The 22,471-nt window shown below is 53.8% G+C and overlaps 1 protein-coding gene across 1 annotated transcript in view; it reads right to left on the reverse strand.

The window, feature by feature from the left end:
* ADCK1 (aarF domain containing kinase 1) overlaps positions 380-22,471 on the reverse strand; it is a 137,358-nt gene continuing 115,266 nt past the window's right edge. The window contains exons 8-11 of the mRNA XM_018053911.1: positions 8,525-8,674; positions 6,885-7,082; positions 2,613-2,806; positions 380-1,132 (exon numbers count right to left, since the gene is read on the reverse strand). Coding sequence (XP_017909400.1) covers positions 961-1,132; positions 2,613-2,806; positions 6,885-7,082; positions 8,525-8,674 — 714 coding nt within the window. The 3' untranslated portion in view covers positions 380-960. The remainder of the gene's footprint in view (positions 1,133-2,612; positions 2,807-6,884; positions 7,083-8,524; positions 8,675-22,471) is intronic.

A 22,471-nucleotide genomic window follows, 5' to 3' on the forward strand; every position in this document is an offset into this window, starting at 1 on the left:
AGGTTTAGACAACAGTCTCAGGAATGAGGGTATCGAATGATGAATCTGAGGGCTAAGCCAGGAGCCAATCAACAGAACAAGGGAGGTGCCGGGTCACAGGGAATGAGGGGAGAACCCAGGGGAAGCAAGGTCAGAGGCTTCTGCTGAGCCTCTGAGTTCTTGGCCTTCAGCTTCCTAACAGCGGCAACCAAGATCCGTCTTAGAAAGGAAGAGAAACATACAAGAATCAGAAAGCAGACGTACAGTGGAAGGCTGGAAGGATTTCAGGGACAAGAAGTCAAGCAGATCACAATGGCAGGTGGCATCCGCGGCCACTCCTACCTCCTGGCCTGAGTAGACTCATTCCCAACCTGGAATAAATGGCCTGCTGACCACACTCTTGCCCTGAAGCCCCGAAGTGGTTTTTATTGAATCACAGTACATAAAGTCACCAAAAGGGCTCACCACAACAGCCGTGAACTCACAGCTGCAACAGAACCTGGCTCGGGGGCCAAGCCACCCCAGGAAGGTTGGCACCTCCGGGGAGGGATGGCACAAAGAAAGAAAACTCTTCTCCAGCACTTCAGGGACCACGCCCCTCTGCAGCAAAACCAAACGTCTGGCGAGTTAAATGTGCCCTCGGTGGGCTCCGTAGTCCATCTTGAGCACAAGAAAGGTGAACAGAAGCAGGTGGGGCAGGTATCCAACCCAAAGGCAAAGACGGCCAGCGGGAAAGCAGACCGCGAGCCTTCTCTGGGAACGGCCGGAAACCTTCCCGGGATGCGGCCTGGGGCCCCGACACGCGGGCTTCACTGGAGAGGACTTCCAGAGGCGGAGCATGACAGTGCCATAGACAGGGATCGCGGGGCTCCATGGGGCAGAAACGGGGCAAGCGGGTGGAGACACGACGGAAGAGTGAGGGGTGAAGAGACCCCTTGGCCGCGGCAGGGGCCACCGCTGGGCAGCGGGCACCGCGTCCACTCAGTGGGAAGCTGGCAGCAGCCAGCAGAGCAGAGCCCGGACCCAGCCGGTGAGCCTCAGCCCCTTCACGTGCAGAACGAGCTCGTGAAGGTTGATCTTCCATAAGCTGAAGGACTCCCTGAGAGAGATCCGGGCCCTTCTGAAGAGTGAACGGGTCTTCTGCTTCTTGTGCCTGCAGGAGGGGAGCGAAGGAAGAGAGAGAAGAGATGCAACATTGAGATGCGCAGCATCACTTAGAAAAACGGAAGGTGAGTGGCCAAGTCACCACTCCGCCTCCCCCAGCACACACGCTCCAGGTCACGTGATCAGACCACTGTCCAATCCAGGACCAGAGGAACTCAGCTAGTCTACAGGCGTTTTCCAGGCAAGTGGGGTAAGTAAGAGCAGGTGTTGCACACCTCATCAAAGGCCTGGAGGACGCATCGGGTATCACGTTCCAAAGTTTCTCTTTTTCCAAAAGTAGAGTTAACATTCATCAAGTCAGAATCCCCCAGTCTCAAATAAAAGAGCTCTCCCAAACTTTCTGAGGCTAAGAATCACCTGGAAACCTAGTCAAGGTGGTCCTCGGAGGCTGAGGCCATGACGGAGTCCACCCAGCTCAAGGCCTTCTGCACCAACAAAAGGACATGATGGAAACTGGTGTTTATGAGGATCACCTATTCAAGACTTTAGTTTGCTTTTTTTTTTTAGCCATACCACACAGCTTGCAGGACCTTAGTTCCCCAATCAGGGACTGAATCTAGGCCCCAGCAGTGAAAGCACCAAGTCCTAACCACTGAGCCGCCAGAGAACTTCCAAGACTTCGTTTCCGGAACCTCAGAGGAAGAATGAATCGTGTTCAGCCCTTCCCTAGGCAGTGTATTTTGCTGTAACTCAGTATTTGATAGCGGGTGCATGATGCATGGGTCAACACTGCCGTCACCCATTTACCAGAGTGACCCACTCGCAGCCTAGGATGGATGGATGGCTCGGAGCTGACCAGTCCAGGCCTCCCCTCTTGGGTGAGCACACTCAGCCAGAGCATGGGCCTTCCCATGCATGTGTTACCATCCAGTAGAAGAGCCTGGGATCCTCATTCCTCTACTACTGCCTCCCTGGGGAAGCACCCTTCCCTTCCTCATCAACACCTCCCGGATGCTGAGGCATCTGAAAAGACCTGAGATCCCGAGAGAGCCGGCTAGTGACACGTTTCCTGAGTCACAGCCACACTCGCAGGGAAAAGAACACTGGCCTCACTGCCTGGCGGGTGCTGGGGACACCGTACCAGGACCAGGCACGGATGAGATATGAGCCAGGGCATCCTGATCCCAAGTCTGGGGACTCTCGGGTGGGACTGAGACTGTCAGAAAATGCTGCAGACTTTACTGAGCGTAAGGCTCATGAGGAAAGCTTGCCCAGGAAGGTGAGTTCCCAGAACCCACAGTTTTAACCAGCAGAGGTGGCTCTCTTGGACCACCTTAAACATAACCCCAAGGTGTCAGCCAGTTCCCTAGAGCTGGTTTCTGCCCCTAACTTCCTGCAGGGAGAGCCGGAGACTGGGGAGCTCAGGCCAGGCCCTGGCGGCTGGGGGAGAAAGCGGGGGTGTGCCGACCCCTGGGGTGGATCAGGGAGCTGGGGTCGGGTGGCGGGGGGAGGCCGGAGCCCACACTCACGCGGCCAGTGCTTTGATACAGCATCGCGACATGTTGAGGAAAGAGCTGGCGCTGGCGCGGGTGCCCAGGGCGGCCTCGATGCCCCGCAGCAGGTCGTTGGTCTTGAAGATGAGCAGCATCTGGCGTGGCACGCGGTTGAGGAGCTGGCTGATCTGGGGGAGGTAGTTGGCCGCGTGGTTGCGGATCTCTGAGTCCTGAACAGAAAGAGGCAGCCTGAGTGGGGCGGGGGGCCTGGGGCCTGGGAGCCCTTTCTGATCGCTGGCAGCAGGCGTCCGGGCTGCCAGCGATCAGGAAGGGCTGTGGGGAGGCTCCAGGAGGGAGGGTCTAGCACAGTGGCCTCAGCAGCGCTACGAACCTTCCCAAGTGAGAAGCTCAGCCCAAGCGGTGTTGTAGCCAGACGAACCTGGACAGGACGTCTTCCCCAACTTCCAGCCCAGCACTGGACACAGCACCGGAGCCCGTCAGTGAGGGGAGGAGGGGGAAACAGGCCTCATTTCTACTGCCTCTGCCGTCCTGGCTCCTTGCAGCCGAGGTCACCAATACCCATCCCCCAAGCCCCCAGGCCAGTACCGACAGGGCAGGGAGTCTACCTCCCCACCAACCATCACATGGGTCCTGCCTCTCAGCCCAGGGGTCCACCTTTGTGTTATTCTCCAAGGCTCTGCGCTGGCCACCAATTTTCAGGCCAGGTCGGGAAGGACTCTTGCAAGCTGGTACTGGCTGAGTCACCAGTACTGGCTGAGGTCCCTGTTGCTCCAGCCAAACCCAGGCTGGTGCAGTCAAGACCTCTGAGCTCCTGACCCCAAACCCAAATCCAAAGTCCTGCCCCACACTCTGCCTGACCCTGAGCTCCACCAGACCTGTTTGTACAGCCACAGCCCATTACTGTCCTCCAGGCTGGAGCCAGCGTCAGCCCGCCCACGCCCAAGTTCCTCAGGACCTCGGAGGAGGATTCAGGGATAGCCCTTGCCCCATCCTGGTGGGTAATTTTCAGGGTCGGTTTCCCAGCCTTCCCCGTCCCTGAGCTCACGTGGTTCTGGGCAGATAACTGCCTCCAACCAGAGTCCTGAGTATAGAGCGAGGCTCTGATCCCGTCTCAGTCTCCAGGGAAGCAATGATGGCGATGGTGATGACAAGAATCCACATGTACTGAGCATCACTAAGGAACCCGCGCACTCTGACATGCTTGCATGCATTAACTCATCTCATCCTCACAACAACCCTATTAGGCGAACGTATATCCCCATTTGAGAGGAGGAAGCTGAGGCATTGAGAAGTAAAATAATCTCCCCAAGGTCCACAGCTAGTGAGACAGGAGTCAAACCCTGGTCATTCAGCTCCCAAGCCTGCACCCTCACCAGCAGGCTACACTGCCTATCATCTCACAGAGTGCTGTGCGGCCCAGGGTCCTCCCCTAAAACCTGGGCATGCTGTGCCTGCCTCCCAGCAGAACCTCGAGGGTCCCCAGAGGCAAGGTGTTGGGGGGCCTACGGGGCTGGGTGAAGTCACACCAGGGCCCAGAGATGCTGCCCAGCACTTCGCCCCGAAGCTGCCCTCTGCAGCAGGAGCAGGACTCTAGGCCCTTTCAGGCACACGGGTGCACTGCCAACAATTGCCTCGCTGTGAAACCTGAAATGTCCCCCAGGCAGGAGCTATCAGACTAGAACATCTCAACAGGAAGCCAGGCGCCAAGAGCTTGTCTGCCTCCCCACCTCCCGTCCCCGGCTGCTTGCAGGGGCTAAGGCCAGATTAAGGCCCCACTCACCACAGAGGCCCCTCTAAGCAAGGTGGGACTGGCCTGGCCACAGCCCCTCTGGACTCAAAAGGAAGCCCCTGAGTCCACCCAGGCAACCCTAAGGGGCTACTTCTCAGAGCAGCACAGTCTTCAAGCTTGGCCCCTGCTGGATGCCTACCTGATTGCAAAGATAAAACTCTAACTTAGTTAATATCAACAGGTATCATTCACCAAGCACCTACTGAGTGCCATGCGATCTTTTCCATCTCTGTGTTTTTAATCCCATCTGTAGGCTGTGTGCACACTAAATTGCTTCAGTCATGTCCATTTCTGTGAGAACCCATGAACTGTAGCTCTCCAGGCTCCTCTGTCCATGGGATTTTCCAGATAAGAATACTGGAGTGGGTTGCCATTTCCTACTCAAGGGGATATTCCCAACCCAGGGACCGAATCCGGGTCTCCTGCGTCTCCTGCATTGCAGGCAGATTCTTTACGGCTGAGCCATCAGGGAATCCCGTAAGACCTGGCACAGCCAAAAGAAAAGAAATAAAAAGCAAACAAACAAAATGCATCTTGGCTCCATCCACTGCTCTCCACCTCCACTGCTGTTAGCCGTCTCAGCCCCAAGGTCTTTCCACCTGCCTCAGCCCCACGGCTCATCTTGCCCCACTCCAGACAGACTTAACAGAGGGAGTCTGAGCATATCTTTCTCCTGCTCACAAGCTGTCAAAGGCTTTGCTTTGTCCTGAGAAAGAATCTGAACTGCTCCTTGCGTGATGTTCTCCCAGTCCAGCCGCCATATGCATCTCAGCCCAGCATGCCCCTCACTGACTCGAGACTCCCCAGCCTGCCCCCTTAGGCCTCCCTTTACCTGGCTGCTTTCTCCAAGTCCCTCCTCTGGCTGACGCCTTTCTTTCTTTTATCCATCTGGCTGCACCAGGTCTCAGTGGCCGCACATGGGCTCTAGGTTTCAGTATGGGGGATCTCGTTCCTTGACCAGGGATGGAACCTGGGCCCCCTGCATTGGGAGTGTGGAATCTTAACCACTGGACCACCAAGGCAGTCCCTGGTGCCCTTCTCATCCTTCAGGCCTCAGCTTATATGTCGACTCCCCAGCGATGTCTCTATAGTGGCCCCCCACCCCACATCACCGCCGCCCTGCTGGTCTCTCCCTGGCACCTCTAACCTACAATCACTCCATTTACCTGTTGGTTCACTTGTTTACCATCTGTCTCCCTCTGTCACAGTGACAACTATATGGAAGGCCTGTCTGTTCATCACTGGGGTCCACAGGCACTCAGTCCAGCTTCCAGCAACAAAAAAACTTTTGTTCCATGAACAAATTTCAGAGACTATGAGGAGGCCCTCTGCATGGGTTATCAAGCAGAATCATCCCCTCTGTGCAGCAAAGGAGGGAGAGGGTTTCTCTTCTTCTGAGAAGATGCGCTGAAAGCTTCGTGAGCCTGGGGCAACCGGCGGTCATCTTTGCCACCAAGTTTGCTGGGAAATGATGGCAACTTAGTGGAAAGTGGAGCCAAGAGACGGCAAGATGTGGCCTGCTGGGGGACGTCGTTGGAGACTCTGGACCCAGCCATTGCTAAAGCCCCCACCACAAGGCAGCTCATGGGGGAGGACTCTCAGGCTCAGAGAGGTGATGAGAACCCTCCAAGGGCAGGCCACCAGGAGAAGCAGGGGCCGGAATCAGAGCCCAGGGCCCTCCACCGCACAAGCCGAATCCAGTCCCTCACAGCAAGCGTGAGCCCCTCCCCACATGGACACGAGCCAAGTCTGCACAGGCCTGCCAGCTGACAGCCTAGGAAGATGGGAGGCGAATCCACGAGGAACTGAGACGCCTGGGCGGGAGCTCACCCCGAGCAAGGAAGAGTGAGCCCCACGTCCGGCCCTGCTGTGGGGCAGAGATGACGATGCATACAGAGAAGGGTGCTGCTAGGGCAGGCCTCGCCCTGGCCCCAGGGACTCTGGAGCCCCGGGGACTCTCGTCTAGAGCCTGTTCCACCACAAACTCCATAGGATAATGGCACAGAAGCAAGCCTTTGAGCGTGGCATGAGGAACTGAAGCCCCCTCCCCACAGGGCGCCCTAGATGAATCCCACAATGGAAGACAGTGCCCAGCAGGAGACAGTGGGCAGTGCCAGACTCACTTATGAGTCAGGTCTCTGGGGGATGCCCAGAAGTCCTGCGGGGGAATGTGGTGGAATGCTGAAGTCTTGAGAGGGCAGGTCGGAGTGAATGTCACGGGGCCCGGACTATACAGTCAACATGACCTACTTAATCCTCCAGGTTGACAAGGCTGGAAGGGGGACACAGAGGCACGCCGCTCCCTGTCCCCTGCTCCCCACAGAGACACTATTTCTCCCACCCCCCGCTCCTAGGGGAGGACCTCTCTAATTCTACCCAACTGCAGCCCCACTGCCCACCAGAGTGCTCTCAGACCCTGGGTTGGCACGGCTCCACCCTCGGCCCTGCCCCTTTGCCTCCTTGGGGACAGGGGAGGACCAGGACTGGGGGGCACCCACCTCTGTGGCGGTGACGGGAGTCTGGCCGATGCCCCTGTTGACCGCGTCCCAGGACCGGGCTGTCAGCATGCAGGCGAACAGGGGGTAGAGGTCGCCGGCTCCCAGGCGCTGGCCGTACTTCCTCACGCCCTGCATGTCGGTCCAGATCAGTGACTGCCAGAGGCGGCAGTAGTCCAGGCGGAACTCTTCGGTGAGCGCCTACAGCGGGGGCAGTGTGGCAGGTCAGGGGCCTCCTCCCCTGCCATGAAAGACCTCATCCCCGCCTGGTGTGACCGCCATGAGCAGGGGCGGGGGAGACCGTGACACCTGCCCAATGTCCGTTCCCCCCCCCCATAGTCAGCCATCCTTGAGGATCCAAGCACAAAGCTACTATTGGGTCAGCCTTGGTCCTGGAGAGTGTTAGAGGCTACCACCGGCCCACCAAAATCTACACTCCCCTCTTCTTCCCACGTACAGGCTACCACCAGGCCTTCCTCCTTTTTAGATGTAGCCCTCTGCCTGAGCGCTGACTGATGGGATGTGTCAGAAGCTCGACTTCCAGACCTGGTCCATGAAAACGTTCCCAGGCATGTTCCTCTGAGCCCTCACCCTGCTCCTGGGGGCTGGTGGGCGAGACCCTCAAAGAGAAGCCGGGAGGTGCAGCCTCGGTCAGCCCCTGCCTGCGGGCTCGTCCATGCACCTCGGACTGGTGTACGAGCAGGCCATGAGACGTCTGTTGTGTCTGGGCTATCACTTATTTAGGGGCTGTGTCCGCCCAAAACTAACATGCCCAGCATCACTGAGCCTTTCAAAGGAATCCCAGGTTTGGGGATGTGCATGCGATCAGAGCTCTGAACGGAGGAGCGAGAGACCAGCAGGGAAACCTCGCCAGGACCATCGGCTTCATGGAGTCAAACCAGGACCTGGGATGGGCAGGGAACTTCTCAACTTCCCAGCAGCAACACACGGCTCACTGGCACCAGCTCTCTGTCCCCAGTTCCAGAGGATGGAGTCAGGGTCATCCAACCCCTGTGAGTTTCCCACCCCTCCACGCTTCCCCACTAAACATGACCTTCTCACTGGAGCTGAGTGACCCTGCCCCCTGCCCCATCTAAGCTCATCTGAGAGCAGCTCACCTCTCAGGGTCTGGCTGGCTGGCCTGGGTTTCCCTGGGGAAAAGGGATTTTCTTTTTTTTTTTTTTGGCAGTTGACAAAGTCAATTCACACATCCAGGTACAATCTCATCGACCCCTCAAAGCTGCCTCTAAACAAGGTATTATCATTCTCACTCTCTTGTTCGTGTTCAATCTCTTAGTCGTGTCTGACTCTTTGTGACCCCATGGACTGCAGCACACCAGGCTTCCCTGTCCATCACCATCTCCCGGAATTTGCTCAAACTCATGTCCATTGAGTCAGTGATGCCATCCAACCATCTCGTCCTCTGTCACCCCCTTCTCCAAAGGAAGCTGGGGCTCAGAGAGCTTGGAGAGCTCACGTGAGCGTGACTTGCACAAAATGATGGCCCTAGGGGTTAGGGCAGCACCCTCTCCAGCTACCTTGCCATCTGATCCCATTTCTGTGGTGGACAGGGGAGTTCAGAGGGCTCTGAACCAGGCAGGAGCAGAGCCTGGGGCTGGCCGGTGGGGAAAGGGCCCTCCTACCTGGTACAGCCCATGGTCCAACAGGACAATCTCCACCTTTCCCGTATCTGGCTGCTTCCGCACCAGCACGTTGCCCGGGTGGGGGTCACAGTGCACGAAGCCGTTGACAAAGATCATCTCGCTGTACATCCTGCCCAGGTGGCGTGAGATCTGAAAGAGAAGGGAGCCGGGTGGGAGCTGCACTGCGTTACCACCTGCCTCAGAGACTTCTACGCTGGCTGCTCAGGCTGGCCACCTTCAAGAGGAAGGCCTGAGCGATCACAGTGGAAGTGATGGCTTGAGACCCTGTAGTCCTTGAGTTGACGAGAGAAGCTGATCGCTAATCCGGCTTCTCCTAACTTCAGCTCCACGTTCGATTCAGCTGGAACTCATCCAGGCATCTGTAGTTTTCTAAGCATCCAAGGTGATTTTAATGGATGACAAGACAGGAGAACCGCTGCTTCTAGGTTTCCTAAAGGCGGTAACACCCACCTCTCCACACCTCCCTGTTTTTGTGTGTGTTTTTTTCCTTCTCTCTTATCAGTCCCTCTTCACTTTTTCCCCCCCAAAGCTGAATGCGGGTTGGAAAGCTGGGTTGAGGGTAGGGATCATTCTCTCTGCCCCTCCTCCAAGGCCGGGGCTGCTGAGCACCAGGGACAGGTGGCCCCAGCATCTCCAGGTCAGCACCAGGGGCACCTGGAGTCACATGCCCGCCTCCCCTCTCCCTTCAGGCCCCTTTCCCTACTCCCCTCCCCACCAGAGCCCAATGCTAATCTGATTTATGATGTCTGCACAGAAGAAATGACACTGGGGAGGCCATTTAAATCATCCTGTCACTGCCGCTCTCCCTGGCCAGGCAGCCTCCTTATCTCTATTCCCTTTTTATTAAAGCTAAAAGCCTTTTTCCAGCTAGGGAACAGCTGCTGAAGAGAGGCAGACCCGGCCCCACAGATGGTCTGTTGATGGGTTTCCAGGGGACAAAGGGATGCTCGTCCCAGGAAGCTGGTATCCTGAGGGCACACGCTGCCCTCAGTATCCCTCAGCTTTGCCTGGACCCCACGGGCACTCACAAATATATCGCAGCCAGAGGGGAGGAAAGGCCCCCAGGGTACAGAACACAGGACTAGGGTCTTAAGATAGCCAAGACTCAAGTCCTTTCCTTGGCCTGCATGTGTGTGTTCAGTCGTTTAGTTGTGTCCAACTCTTTGCAACCCCTGGACTGTTTAGCCCGTCAGGCACCTCTGTTCATGGGACTTCCTGGCAAGGATACTGGAGTGGGTTTCCATTTCCTCCTCCAGGGGATCTTCCCAACCCAGTGATCGAACCCACACCTCCTGCGTTCTCTGCATTGGTTCCTTGGCCTGCGAAGTCTGCTTTGGCCAGACCCAGCCTCCCTCCCTGGTCTCAATCTTGTACCACTGACATTCCAGCCATGATTGATCTCTTTCTCTTCTCGGATAATCCCTGTGCCTTCCTACCTCTGGTCCTTTGCACATGATGCTTGTTCCAGGAGCATCATTCCATTTCCCCTTCACCTGGTGCACTCCTCTCTTCCTTCCCATCCCAGCTGAGCACCATTTCCCTGGGGACGCCTTCCCTGACCTCCTAGATTAAACGAGGTTCTCCTGCCATACACTCATAGGATGCTGCAGACTGTTCCTTTTCCTTTTTTTTTTTTTTAAACAGTGCTGCTTTTTGTTTTATTTATTCATTTTTGACGGGGCTGGGTCTTCGTTGCTGTGTGGGGTTTTCTCTAGCTGCAGCAAGCAAGGGCTCCTCTCTAGCGTAGCTCTCACCTGTGGTGTGCAGGCCTCTCATTGTCCTGGGCTCTCTTTCTCGGGGGCACAGGCTCTAGGGCACGCAGGCTTCAGCACTTGGGGCACAGGGGCTCAGGAGTTACGGCTCCTGGGCTCTAGAGCACATGCTCAATGGCATGCGGGATCTTCCTGGACCAGAGATCAAACCTGTGTCTCCTGCATTGGCAGGCAGGTTCCTTACCAGGAAGCCACGAGGGAAGGCCTGTAGTTTTTCCTTTTTTTTTTAATCACTAGCACACTCTTTGTGTTCTTATTTGATTAACAACCATCTAGCCCACTGTTGTAAGCGCCTATGATGACTGGAACTGATTATTTCATTACATAGTTTCATTGAGGTCTAAGTTCCATATCATAGACTGGCTCTGTTATCCATCCCCTTGCCTGTAAACAGGCCAAACATGTGAATACAGGACTCTGCCTTCAACATGAGTGAGACCCTGGTCTCTCCACGTTTTTCTGAGATGCCACAGTTCTCACCTCTGATGCTTATCCTAACCCCATTAGTCTCCTTTGAATCCCAATCCATGATAATTGGCCTCAAATTCAATCATCAAGAATAATTCTACTTTAGAAACCATAGTTGTCATCCTTATTAAAGGGCCCTAAAACTAAGTACAACTGTTATCTCCATTTCACAGATTAGGAACTGAGATTCGTCAAAGGTTTAACTTACCCAGAGCTACCTGGCTGGAAAGAAGCAAAGCCAGGATTCAAACCAGGTGAGACCTAGGCTTCTAGGAACCGATATTCTATACCAGCTCACAAGGACGTCTGCCCTTCTCAATTAAACTTCGTGACCTTAAACAAGTTAGTCAAACTGTCAGCTTCAGTAACATGGAAATAATAATAGTGCCTCTCTCACAGATGACAGTCGGGTAAATGACAGCATCGTGGCGCTTGGAGCCCAGCGTGACGCCTGCTAGTGCCCCTGATTCCTCATAATACTCCCGGAGGGGCCAAAGACTAGGTTTCAATGTACCTGTTTGTTTTTTAAGAAGTTAGTTTATTTACTTATTTATCTCTGGCTGCATCAGCTCTGAGCTGTGGCATGCAGGTTCCAGGGCGTGTGGGCTCAGTAGCTGTGGTGTGTGGACTCAGTTGCTCTGCAGCACACGGAATCTCAGTTCCCCGACCAGGGACTGAACCTGAGCTCCCTGCGTTGGAGAGCAGAATCTCAATCACCAGGGAAGTCCCTACTTGCGTCTTTTAAAGGAATAATGGAACGAGGGTTAAAGAGGCTAACTGAAGTCCTGAGGCTCCGCCACCAGGGCCCTGCTACCACGCTCTCCAGCTCCTGTCATTTCTCCTGGGGGGAAAGGAACCCAGTACTCGGTGTCTGCTGGCATCAGGAACAGCCTTTGCCCCATGTCAAGTCTCAGACTCCAGCTGAGATAGAGGGTGTTTCCTGGGAGAGGGAGCCCAGCCAGAGCAGGACCCTGGATGAGCCAGCAGGTCTCTACCTCAGCACCCCCAAAAACCCCTTGTAGGGAGGCTCTTGGGAGCTCTATGGAGCCGAGCCCTGAAGGGCCATATCTGCCAAACCAATTGCATTTATTAAGTCATAATTCATTTTTATTTGTCAAGGACGCATATGAGGTCCAATCAGGGCTCCTGATCAGCCCAAGATAAGCAGGGCAGCCAGATGGAGATGACGGAATTTCAGCCCAAAGCAGAGAAATGACATTTCATTTAGTCTGAGCCGACCTGTCATGGGGAGATGTATGATCTCCTCGAAGCTTTCTGAAATATTGCTGATCGCTGTGGGCCCCCTATTATGACATTGAGAGGTGGCCCCGAGGGGTTTGGGGACTCAGGCTGGGGGAGCCTTGGCCCATGAGAACTGAGCTGCTGCTACGGGAGGAGGAGGAGCAAGAGGCTGCCAACCGCGGCTCAAATGCAAAGCATTAGTCGCTCAGTCGTGTCCGACTCTTTGCGATCCCGAGGACCGGAGCCCACCAGGCTCCTCTGCCCATGGGATGCTCCAGGCAAGAATTCTGGAGTGGGTTGCCATGCCCTCCTCCAGGGGATCTTCCTGACCCAGGAACTGAACTGGAGTCTCCTGCACTGCAGGCAGATTCTTTACCAGCTGAGTCACCAGGGAAGCCCTCCCCATCCAGCTGCCCCTACCTCGTATCTTTCCTTTTGGGGGCTGTTTCTGATGTTCATTTTAACCAGATATCACCCAGACAGACAGATGGGGAAGGCAGAGACAGGAGTGGGGTCCAGCCTGTGTCACTGGCTTCACCCTGGGGCTACCCTAGCACTGCCACTGCGGGCACAAGCAACCTGGGGGACAAGCCACCTCCCTTCTCAGTCTGGGTCTAAGTTCCCTTAGCTGTTAAGTGGGACTAGCCCCATCTATTCTGTTTCCTCACAGAGCAACCTTGAGATTCAAGGTCAAAATGTGACTGCATAAACGTGAAAGCACTTTACACGGTACACTATACGACACAAATATGCTTGCTTTCTATAACGAAGCGTCTTCTCATTTTAAACTTGGGGGAAATATACCCATTATCACCATCAAAGAGTAATTTTCAAAAAGTTAAAAACTTAACTCTGGTACAAATATAGACTGAACATGTGTCAGAGGTTGTGAAACTCATCAATACAGGAGCCTGCAAGCAGGTGGAGCTGGTTCAAATTGAGAATTTTCAGGGACTGGGACTTTATGGGCATTTAAACAGGAATAAGAGGCTAAGATTCCAGGATTAGATACAAAACTGGTTATTGGCTGACCGGGTAATAAGGAAATCATAACCTTTGGGTTATCTTTTCCAGTGGGGAGAAGTTATTGGCATCTCTACTGGATAAGATCTACAGGTTGACATATGACTTCAGCCTAAGCCCTTAATTTTCAATAGCAGAGTCAAACAAAAGTACATTCCCTTAGATACTAAAAAATCCTCAGGTAGGCTGCTTAAACAAATGCCCAAGGATGACTTTGAAAGGACAAACTGCACACTCCCATCTCTAAATTTTGGGCAGCTTTCCCTTTTTCTGGCCACACTATGCAGCATGTGGGATCTCAGTTCCCTAGCCGGGGCCTGAACCCAGGCCTCCCACACTGGGAGCACAGAGTCTTAACCACTGTACCACCAGGGAAGTACCTCAGTCATCCTTCTTACCCGTCAGAGTCGCAGTGAACTGTGAACAGCCGAGAGAAGGCAGCCAGTCCCCTCCCTCCTACTCACAGCAGCACCAGGAGTCGCAGAGGAAGCCTAAGGCCATTCCTGAGCACAAAACCCTCTCTCCACCCCTTCCATATACTCAGCTCCATCTCCTCCTCAAGAACAAACAATTCTAAATAAGGCTGCGGGGAGCATGGGCGAGCAGCTGTCCTTTTCATGCGGGCTTCATTTCCTTCGGACGTATACCCAGGAGTGAAACTGCTGGACTATATGGTAGATCTATTTTCAGTGTTTTGAGGAACCTCCATATGGTTTTCCATAGCGGATGCACCAACTCACATCTCACCAACAGTGCACGAGGGGGCCCTTTTCTCCACCTCCTCACCAACGCCGTTATCTCTTGTCCTCTTGATGACAGCCATTCCAGCAAGTGTGAGAGGCTCTCTCACTGTGTGGTTTTTATTTGTATTTCCCTGACAACTAGTGGTGGTGAGCACCTTCCCGTGTGCCCCCTGGCCATCTGTACATCTCCTTGGGAGAAATGTCAGCTCTCTGAGGCTGCCCCTTACCCTGTTAAGGGCAGTTATCTGTGTAAAGACCAGATAACTGGTTTCCCAATGGTAACAGCTGACACTCTGTGCAACCCACCATTTCAGGCAAGTTATCTGGACTCACAGCCACCTCTGCAGGAGCCAGGTGAGGGGAGCGAAATACAAACAGAGGAGGCAGCTTGGTCACCTGGCCGGCAGTTAGTGAAACCAGGGTCCAATCCAGGCGGCCTGGCTACAGGGAACACAGTTTCAATCACAAACCCCTTCTGCCTCTCCACTCATGGGAAAGCTCCTTACTGGAGGCAGAAACTGCGCCAGAAATCCTCTGTAGGTCCCCACAGCAACCAAGAAAGCATTCCATTTGGAGAAAAGAGTCACAGTGGGAAATGCAAGGCTGTTTGTCTAACCAAAAATACGCTATTAACTAAAGCCATAGTACAGCTCTTTTTAGGAAAAAAAAAATCAGTGACAAGTTTTTAACGATTCCATGTAAAAAGAACATGCCACTCACATAAGTGATTTCAGTAATCACGCAACCCCTTTATGTTTCTAACAGTAGGGAGGGGGAAAAAAACCAGAAATCTATTTTTTTTAAAAAAGTCTGAATAAAGAATTAAATTAGTAAATAATATCTAAATCAGAGTTTTTTTTTTCTCTAAACTTGAGTTGGCTGAAAGTACTTTAATTACTCTATAATTGCATGGATTAATTTATTCCAACCCCCCAAGGGAAAGTCTATGTTCTTGGGGGTGTCTTGGAAGCAAGGCCAAGATCTCTGAAAGAAACAGGAGGTCGGTGTTGCAGGATATTAATAATCACACAAGTAGCCCGATATTAAGTATAAGAAGGTTAGTAATTCAAGCTCTCTTTGCCCTCCTGGTGGCCGCCCTGGCTTCTAGAGGCAGAACCACAGCCTCCAGGGCCAGATAACTGCCCCGAGCATTCCCCTCCATACCCCCCCCCGACCCAGCCCGCCTCAATCCCACCCCTGGGATACATAAGCCTCAGTTCCTCACTGCTTCCCATTCACAGAGCGGTCAATCTTGGGCCAGCAAACACTGCGATGAAATCCTTGAGGGTGAAGACAGTGGGAACTTCTTCAGCCACACGTGCCTGGGAGACGTAGTGAGGAAGAAAGAGGAGCTGGGTTCACTGACAGGAACCTGGGGGAGTTTCTCTCATCTCGGAGCCTCCAGGAGCTCGGTGAGAGCTTCTCTAGACTCAGCTTGAACTGGGACAGTGCTTGAGAACCAGGGAATGGAGTATCCACAGGCCAATACGGGTTCCTGGCTAGTGAGACTCACAGGGTCACGGCTACCAGCAGGGTAGGGAATGGATCCAGGGGCCACAGCTCCAGGAAGACACAGATATAAACCTCTGACATCCCCGCCATGGGCAGCAATTCACTCCGAAGAAATATGTGTCCACATCCATCCATCCTACCGAGATCAGTATAAAAAAATGAGCAAAGAGTTTTTCCTTAAATTTCCCCCTTCTTTTGGCAAATATTTTATTGTCAGAGTTCCAACAAAATAGGCTGCACTGAGCTTGGACTGTGGGCCCTGCTCCACCTGCTTCACATTTCAATCATCAAACAATCCAACACTTGTTTTTTCTGGTTGCACCACAGGGCATATGGGATCTTAGTTCCCTGACCAGGGATCAAACCTGTGCCCCCTACATGGAAGCATGGAGTGTTAACCACTGGAAGCATGAGTCTTAACCACTGGACCAGAAAAGTCCCTGATACTCTCTTGCATCCACTTCACAGCAGGCATCTGAGGCTTCCCAAGGGTGATGTGCACCCCCAAAGTGACAGAGTTCTCAAGCAGCAGAGCCGGTGCAAGAATCCAGGAAGGCCAACTCCGATGCTGTCCCCACTCATGACACCCCTGCTGTTGGGGAAATGAGTCTCCAGGAGCCCACTTGTGCACCTAGACCCCTCCAACATCCCCAAGCTTCTAATGACCTGGTGTGAGAGGTTACAGAGGATGGGTGATGGGAGGAGATCTTTTCACTCCCGTGATTTCAGTTATTCTTGTTTAGCCGCTCAGTCATGTCTGACTCTTCTGCGACCCCAAGGACTGTAGCCCATCAGGCTCCTCTGTCCATGGTATTTCCTAGGCACGAATACTGGAGTGGGTTGACATTTCCTTCTCCAGGGGGTCTTCCTGACCCAGGGATGAAACGCATGTCTCCTGAACTGGCAGGTGGATTCTTTACCACGAGCCACCAGGGAAACCCAGTGATTTCAGTAACCAGAGTCTTTGTGCCTTTCCAGTTTCTCCTCCCTGGTCTTCTGAGTGCCTTCCACCACAGAGTCAGAGAGGCCCCCAAATGGGAATGATGCTGAGCACTAAGGCAGAGTCCTGAAAAGCGTGAGCTGGGATCGGGTGACAAGAGGAAACCCCAGGCAGTATGGCTTTTAGAAACAGAATGTTCAACCAGTAACCACTGTTCAACCAATGGTCAAACCAGTGTTCAGCCACCACCCCCAAGTCTGCACACTCATGGACAGCAGAGGTAGGTGGACAAAAGAGAAGTAAGAAGATTCTCAAAGATTCTATGGAGGAAGATGTGCCGCTACGACTAATAATGTCATGAATTACAAATGACTTCATATATATATATATACACACATACCTACATACAGAACCTCACAGCCTGCAAGGCCTGCACAACCACCCCACGAAGGAAGTACTGTTATCACTACAATTATATAGATGAGAAACCCAGGGGCACCTGGCCAATAAATGGCAGAGCCATGCACACCCCCAGGGGGCCCGACTTCGAGCCCTGTGCCCCGCCCGCCACACGCCCAGCCTCAGTGACACCTGGCCAGCCCACTTCTCCCACACTCTGTCCACAGCTCTCCTATGGCACTGACATGCCAGGCCTGCACACAGTAGGTACTCAAGAAACACCTGCTGGAAAACACATTTGAGATCTCTTCACTGCTTCTCCAGTGAGACGGGATGGAAAGACTACCGGAAAGAAGGAACATGGCAAGGGCAGTTGGAAACACGTGCAGATGGAACCCAGGCCCTGAGTGCCCTTCCTCACCAGCCCAGCTAAAACAACTTGAAAGGCTGAGACCCACCCCCCATCCCAGTAGAGAGTAAAAGGGCCAACAATGGCAGGCAAAGCGATTAGCAAGGCTATGTTTGCAAGGGGGAGCGGACAGCCACTGAGAAACGGCTCAGCAGGCAACAGTGGGGAGCTTGCTGACAGGTGTCTCAGACCAGAGAGGCCAGCCCAGCAGGGCCCTGGCACCTCTGAGACACAGGCTGGGGGTGCAAAGTAAGAGCTAAACCTCCAGATCCCCTCCCGATCCCGATGGAAGCCAAGATTTGCTCTCTGAGTGGTAAAAAGACAGACTGCCACACACACCACAGACCAGAGGGCCACCCCGAGGACAGAGGACCCGGCCCAATTCCACATAATGACCACTGCGGAGCACCTGGCCCTCTTTCCCCAGCAGGCTCCTGGGCCTCTGGAGTGGACAGACTGGTGTCTCTTTCAAACCCCTCATCTCTGCATCCAGCTCATCCTTACCGGACTCTGTAAGTCGGCCACCAGGCCTCCAGTCCCTGTCTCACCCAACCCCAGCTCCTGACTTTGTCACCTTTCTCTCGGCTAATTTCACACAAATTCAATAGGGCCTCGGCCCAGGTAGGGTCTTAAACACACACTCACTGAAATCCAATTAACCTTCGATAAAGGTCCCGCAATCAATAGTCATCCTGTGGCTTGAGGAGGCTGCATCCAGCCCGGGCAAGCGCGCTCCTACACGACCTTTATTCTTAATGAAATCAATGACAGTCACTGTCACCAGCTCTTAAAGTGACTGGCAAATATGATTACTGGGTCAGGCCCTCAGTAATATGTCGCTTCTGGGCTCAGAGCAGAGACGAACGAGGGCCCCTACAGGCTGCGAGCACCGCAGGCCCCATGCTGGGCAGAGAGCACACCTAGGCAGTGCAGCCACATGTCTGGATGCTCAAAACAGCGGAGGTGACGCCTGAGGGCCCACCTGGGGCAGCCAGGGGCCCCCTGGCCCCGTGGCAGGTGGCTCCTGAAATCCAGTGAGTGTCTGAACCACCTGGAGAGTTTGTTAAAATGCTGATTCTCACAAGCCCTCCCACCCCAGATTCTGATAAGTCAGTTTGGGATGGGGCCCAGGAAACTGCATTCAGGTCTTATCTCCTGGCAAGCCGAGAGTGGCTCTTCTGTAAAGTATCCGAGCAGAACAGACCCTTAAGAGTCCAGCTAACCCAACACCTCCAGTAAGCATACTGAGGCCCAGAGAAGGAAGCAATTTGTCCAAGGTCACACACCGGGCCACCGGCAGAGATGGAGCCTGAACCCAGGTCTCTGGCCTGCTAACATGGTGTTTTCTTAGCTGAGTCTATGAGGAACTGGCCACTTAGACTGGTCTTCAGGTCCTCACATACGAGGCCCAATTGGGCTGGGGTGCTGCAGGGTGAGGAGGCCCTCGTCAAGTGGAATGGGGATGACTAACAAGTGCTGGAGGGGTATGCCGCCCTGCCCACCTCCCCTCAAGAGCAATTCCCTCCAGAGCCACTTCCTGCTGAGCCAACAGCTTGTAGCAGCCAGGATGCCACTAACTACCCTTCCCCCAGGATTGCGGCAAGATCTGCCTCTGGTCACTCCCCACTGTGCCCTGCACCTCCCTCCCCAAGCAACACTCAGCCAGGCAGTCCTCAGCAGGGACAGTCACGCCAGGGACAGGCCCACTCCAGCCCATAGTCCTAGGGAGGCTTCAGAACCTCAGAAGTTTGTTAGAAAGTTCCAGTCACATGGAGTCTTTCATGCTACTCACAAATACACACTCACGTACACACACAAATACACATACACACCCCACTAGTCTTCCATGAGGCCTGTGGCTTTGACGTTGGTTGGGAATTAGGAAATTAACCTATTTCTGCACAGCAAGGCCTGTTCCTCGTCCTCTCCTAATATCACCGATGGTCAGCAGAGCACATGGCCCACCACCCACGGCCCAGTCTAAGGTTCCTGTGCAAGGATTGAATGACATCATCTCAGAACACTACCAAAGAGCCTCCCAGGTCATGCAAATCCCAGAGGCCAGGGGCAGGGGCTTAAGGGGAGAAGGAATTAAGACAGTATGGCATTATCAGAGAGACAGACCTACAGACCAACGGAAGAGAACAGAGCCTTCAGAAAAGACCCGCAGCAGCCTGATGACAAAAATGCCAGGTCTAAACTACTATGCAGTATGGTGCCATTAACACACAGTTCAGGGAGGGAGAAGGTGCTCCCTGGTGACAGAAGTCAGCACAGTGGTGGCTCTGGGGGAGTAAGAAGGGTGTGGACTCTGAGAGGGCATGAGGGGCCTGCCAGGGGGCTAGAAACAGCTTGTGTCTTTGCCCAGCTGGTGAGTACATGGGACGTCCAAATGACAACACACGAGGTGTTCCACAAAGATCTGAGACCTCATGTAAGTTACTTCCTTCCCTGAGTCTCTTGATTCTTCATCCCTAGAATGGAGACAAGACCTCCCTCCCTCCTAAAACTGTGACACAGAATGAGCATGACACCCAGAGTCAGGAAGTGGGTAAACATCAGTGGTCAAAGGAGGTAACAGACAGAAAGGGCAAGCCCCAGGGATGATGATAATAATGAAAACAGCAACAACCATCAACTAGCTACCAATTCGGAGCTTTAGCCACGCACTAGGAAGGTGAACCTAGTCCTCTACAAAATGGAACAACGCTTCTATGAACTTGACGTGAGCTAGAGAGAGGAGGGCTGCATTTCGATGGTGCCCTGGGAGCTGGCAAAGGTTCCGTCAGTATTCCAGTTCCTTCTTCGAGGAGTTACTGGCGTGGCTATCAGCCCGCTAGACTCAGGTTCCCCTGCAGCCCCAGGCAGAGATGCCTGGGAGGGGGATGGAGAAGGTGGAGGAGAAAGGACTCGGAACTCATGCCGACCTGGCTTCCGCTCCTGACTGTCCCTGCTAGTTCTGTGATGCTGGGCAACCTGTTTAACCTCTCTGAGCTTCAGCTTCTCATCTAGAAATGGGATTAATGAGATATCCTTGACAGGGCATCTGTAAGGAGTAGATTATATGTTATCACATGTTTGGTTCATAGTAGCTGCTAATAAAAAGCAGAGACATTACTTTGTCAACAAAGGTCCATCTAGTTAAGGCTATGGTTTTCCCAGTAGTCATGTATGGATATAAGAGTTAGACTATAAAGAAAGCTGAGCACTGAAGAATTGATGCTTTTGAACTCTGGTGTTGGAAAAGACTCTTGAGAGTCCCTCGGACTGCAACGAGATCCAACCAGTCCATCCTAAAGGAGATCAGTCCTGGGTATTCATTGGAAGGACTGATGTTTAAGCTGAAACTCCAATACTTTAGCCACCTGATGTGAAGAGCTGACTCATTTGAAAAGACCCTGTTGCTGGGATTGAGGGAAGGAGGAGAAGGGGACTGCAGAGGATGAGATGGTTGGATGGGATCACTGACTCAATGGACATGAGTTTGGGTAAACTCCGGGAGTTGGTGATGGACAGGCCTGGCGTGCTGCAGTCCATGGGGTTGCAAAGAGTTGGACACGACTGAGCAACTGAACTGAACTGAGCTGCTAATAATTATTGCTATTGTTTTCCCCAGACCACTCTGATATCAGCCTGCCGGACTTTGCACGTTCACAGAAAATAAAAACCAACACTCTACTCCAGCCCTGCCTCATAGAGGTCAACCCAGGGCATGAGGCTGGCTTAATTTGTCTGCTAATTCATAGGCTGTCCACCAGAGTCTGCTCTGCACAGAACGCCGGCCTTATCTGCAAAGCTGATTCAAGAGGGTTGGAAGCAGGAGCTGTCGAGCCCAGGCCCCCAGAGGACATCACGCAGCCCCAGCTCTCACCAGCTACCTCCAGCCTTCTCCCAGGTAGCCTCACTCAGCCAGGAGCAAGCAATTACATCAGAGCACATCTCTGTGTGGACTTTGAAAATCAAAGCTGCCTCTGAGTAAACACCATCACAGCTTTGGGCTCACTGGACCCCAAGAGATGAATGGATTCAGGGGTGCAGCTGACATGAGAAGCCCACTGCTGCTGGCAGGAAGTGAATTCCAGTAACCTGAAGCCCTTGGGGTCTGCCCTACTCAGCGGGCAGAGAGACCCTGCTCCCCCTTAAGACTGTTCAGGATAAGTAAGAGGTGACCTCCCCTCCCCTCCCCCCTGACTCCAAAGACTCTGTACTCAAGGGTCCTGGTGGACAAAGGACAAACAACCCCTGGCTAGAGGCAGGGATGTACCCCCATCCCAACCAACGGTGCGAGAGAAAGGCGAGCAGGTCTCACTGCACCCTCCTCTGCAGGGAGTGCTGCCCAGACACCTCCCAGCCAACGGTGAGGGCAGCAGGCGTCAGAAGCCCCGAGCTGTGCTCCCACCGAGTGACCCCAGGAGAGCCCTTTGTCTGTCTCTGGGCTTCCGCCTATCTCTAAAGCAGAGGTCTGAACTGGAACGGGACTGTTCTCCAGGAAAGCCCAACAGGCAACTCTCGATGGCCAAGCTGCCCCTGGGTGAAGCAGGGCAGAGAGTAGGGAGGCCCCTCCAGCCTCCTCACCAGCCCAAGAGGCCCCCCAAAGCGTTCCGGGAGCCCTGTTTCCCAAGTCGGGGGCCAAGGCCAGCTGTGGCTCACCTTTCCCAGCCATCCTCTTGGCAGCCTCTCCTTTTATGAACTTCCCTGGTGGCTCAGAGGGTAAAGCATCTGCCTGCAATGCTTGAGACCTGGGTTTGATCCCTGGGTCAGGAAGATCCCCTGGAGAAGGAAATGGCAACCCACTCCAGAATTCCTGCCTGGAGAATCCCATGGACAGAGGAGCCTGGTGGGCTACAGTCCAAGGGGTTGCAAAGAGTCAGACACAACTGAGCAGTTTCACTTTCACTGTTTATGAACCAAGAGGAGTCCTGGAGTCAGAGAGACGTGGGTTTCAATCCTACCTCTACGAACTGTGTGACCTTAGGCAACACACCCTCCTTCTCTGAATCTCTGATGCCTCATCTGCAAGACAGAGGCATGCAGGCCTCCCTTCTGAGATGTTTATGGAGGAAAGGGCCTGGCACAGGGTGTTAGGCATTTAGCAAACAGGAACAGTAAGAGGAGATACCGGATAAGGGAGAAAAGGACAAGCCCAAAGAGTGAGGACAATAATCTCGCTACCATGCTGGAGTGCTCAGCACACACCAGTGTGCTCACACACACACTGTTCTAAGCGCGGTGGTGCACAAACCTGTGGTCATCACGACCGTCTCACAAACGGAGCTCTCATCGTCCCTGCTGATGGAGGCCACACCGGCACCGAGGCCTGGGCGCCCAAGCTGCACACTCTCCGGCCACGTCCCCTGGCTCTTCTGCGGAGCCAAGGAGTGGCTTCGTCCTGGGCCGTCCCCCCACAGGGACCCTAGG

This window comes from Capra hircus, chromosome 10, assembly GCF_001704415.2.
Source record: "Capra hircus breed San Clemente chromosome 10, ASM170441v1, whole genome shotgun sequence".
NCBI classification, from domain to species: domain Eukaryota; kingdom Metazoa; phylum Chordata; class Mammalia; order Artiodactyla; family Bovidae; genus Capra; species Capra hircus.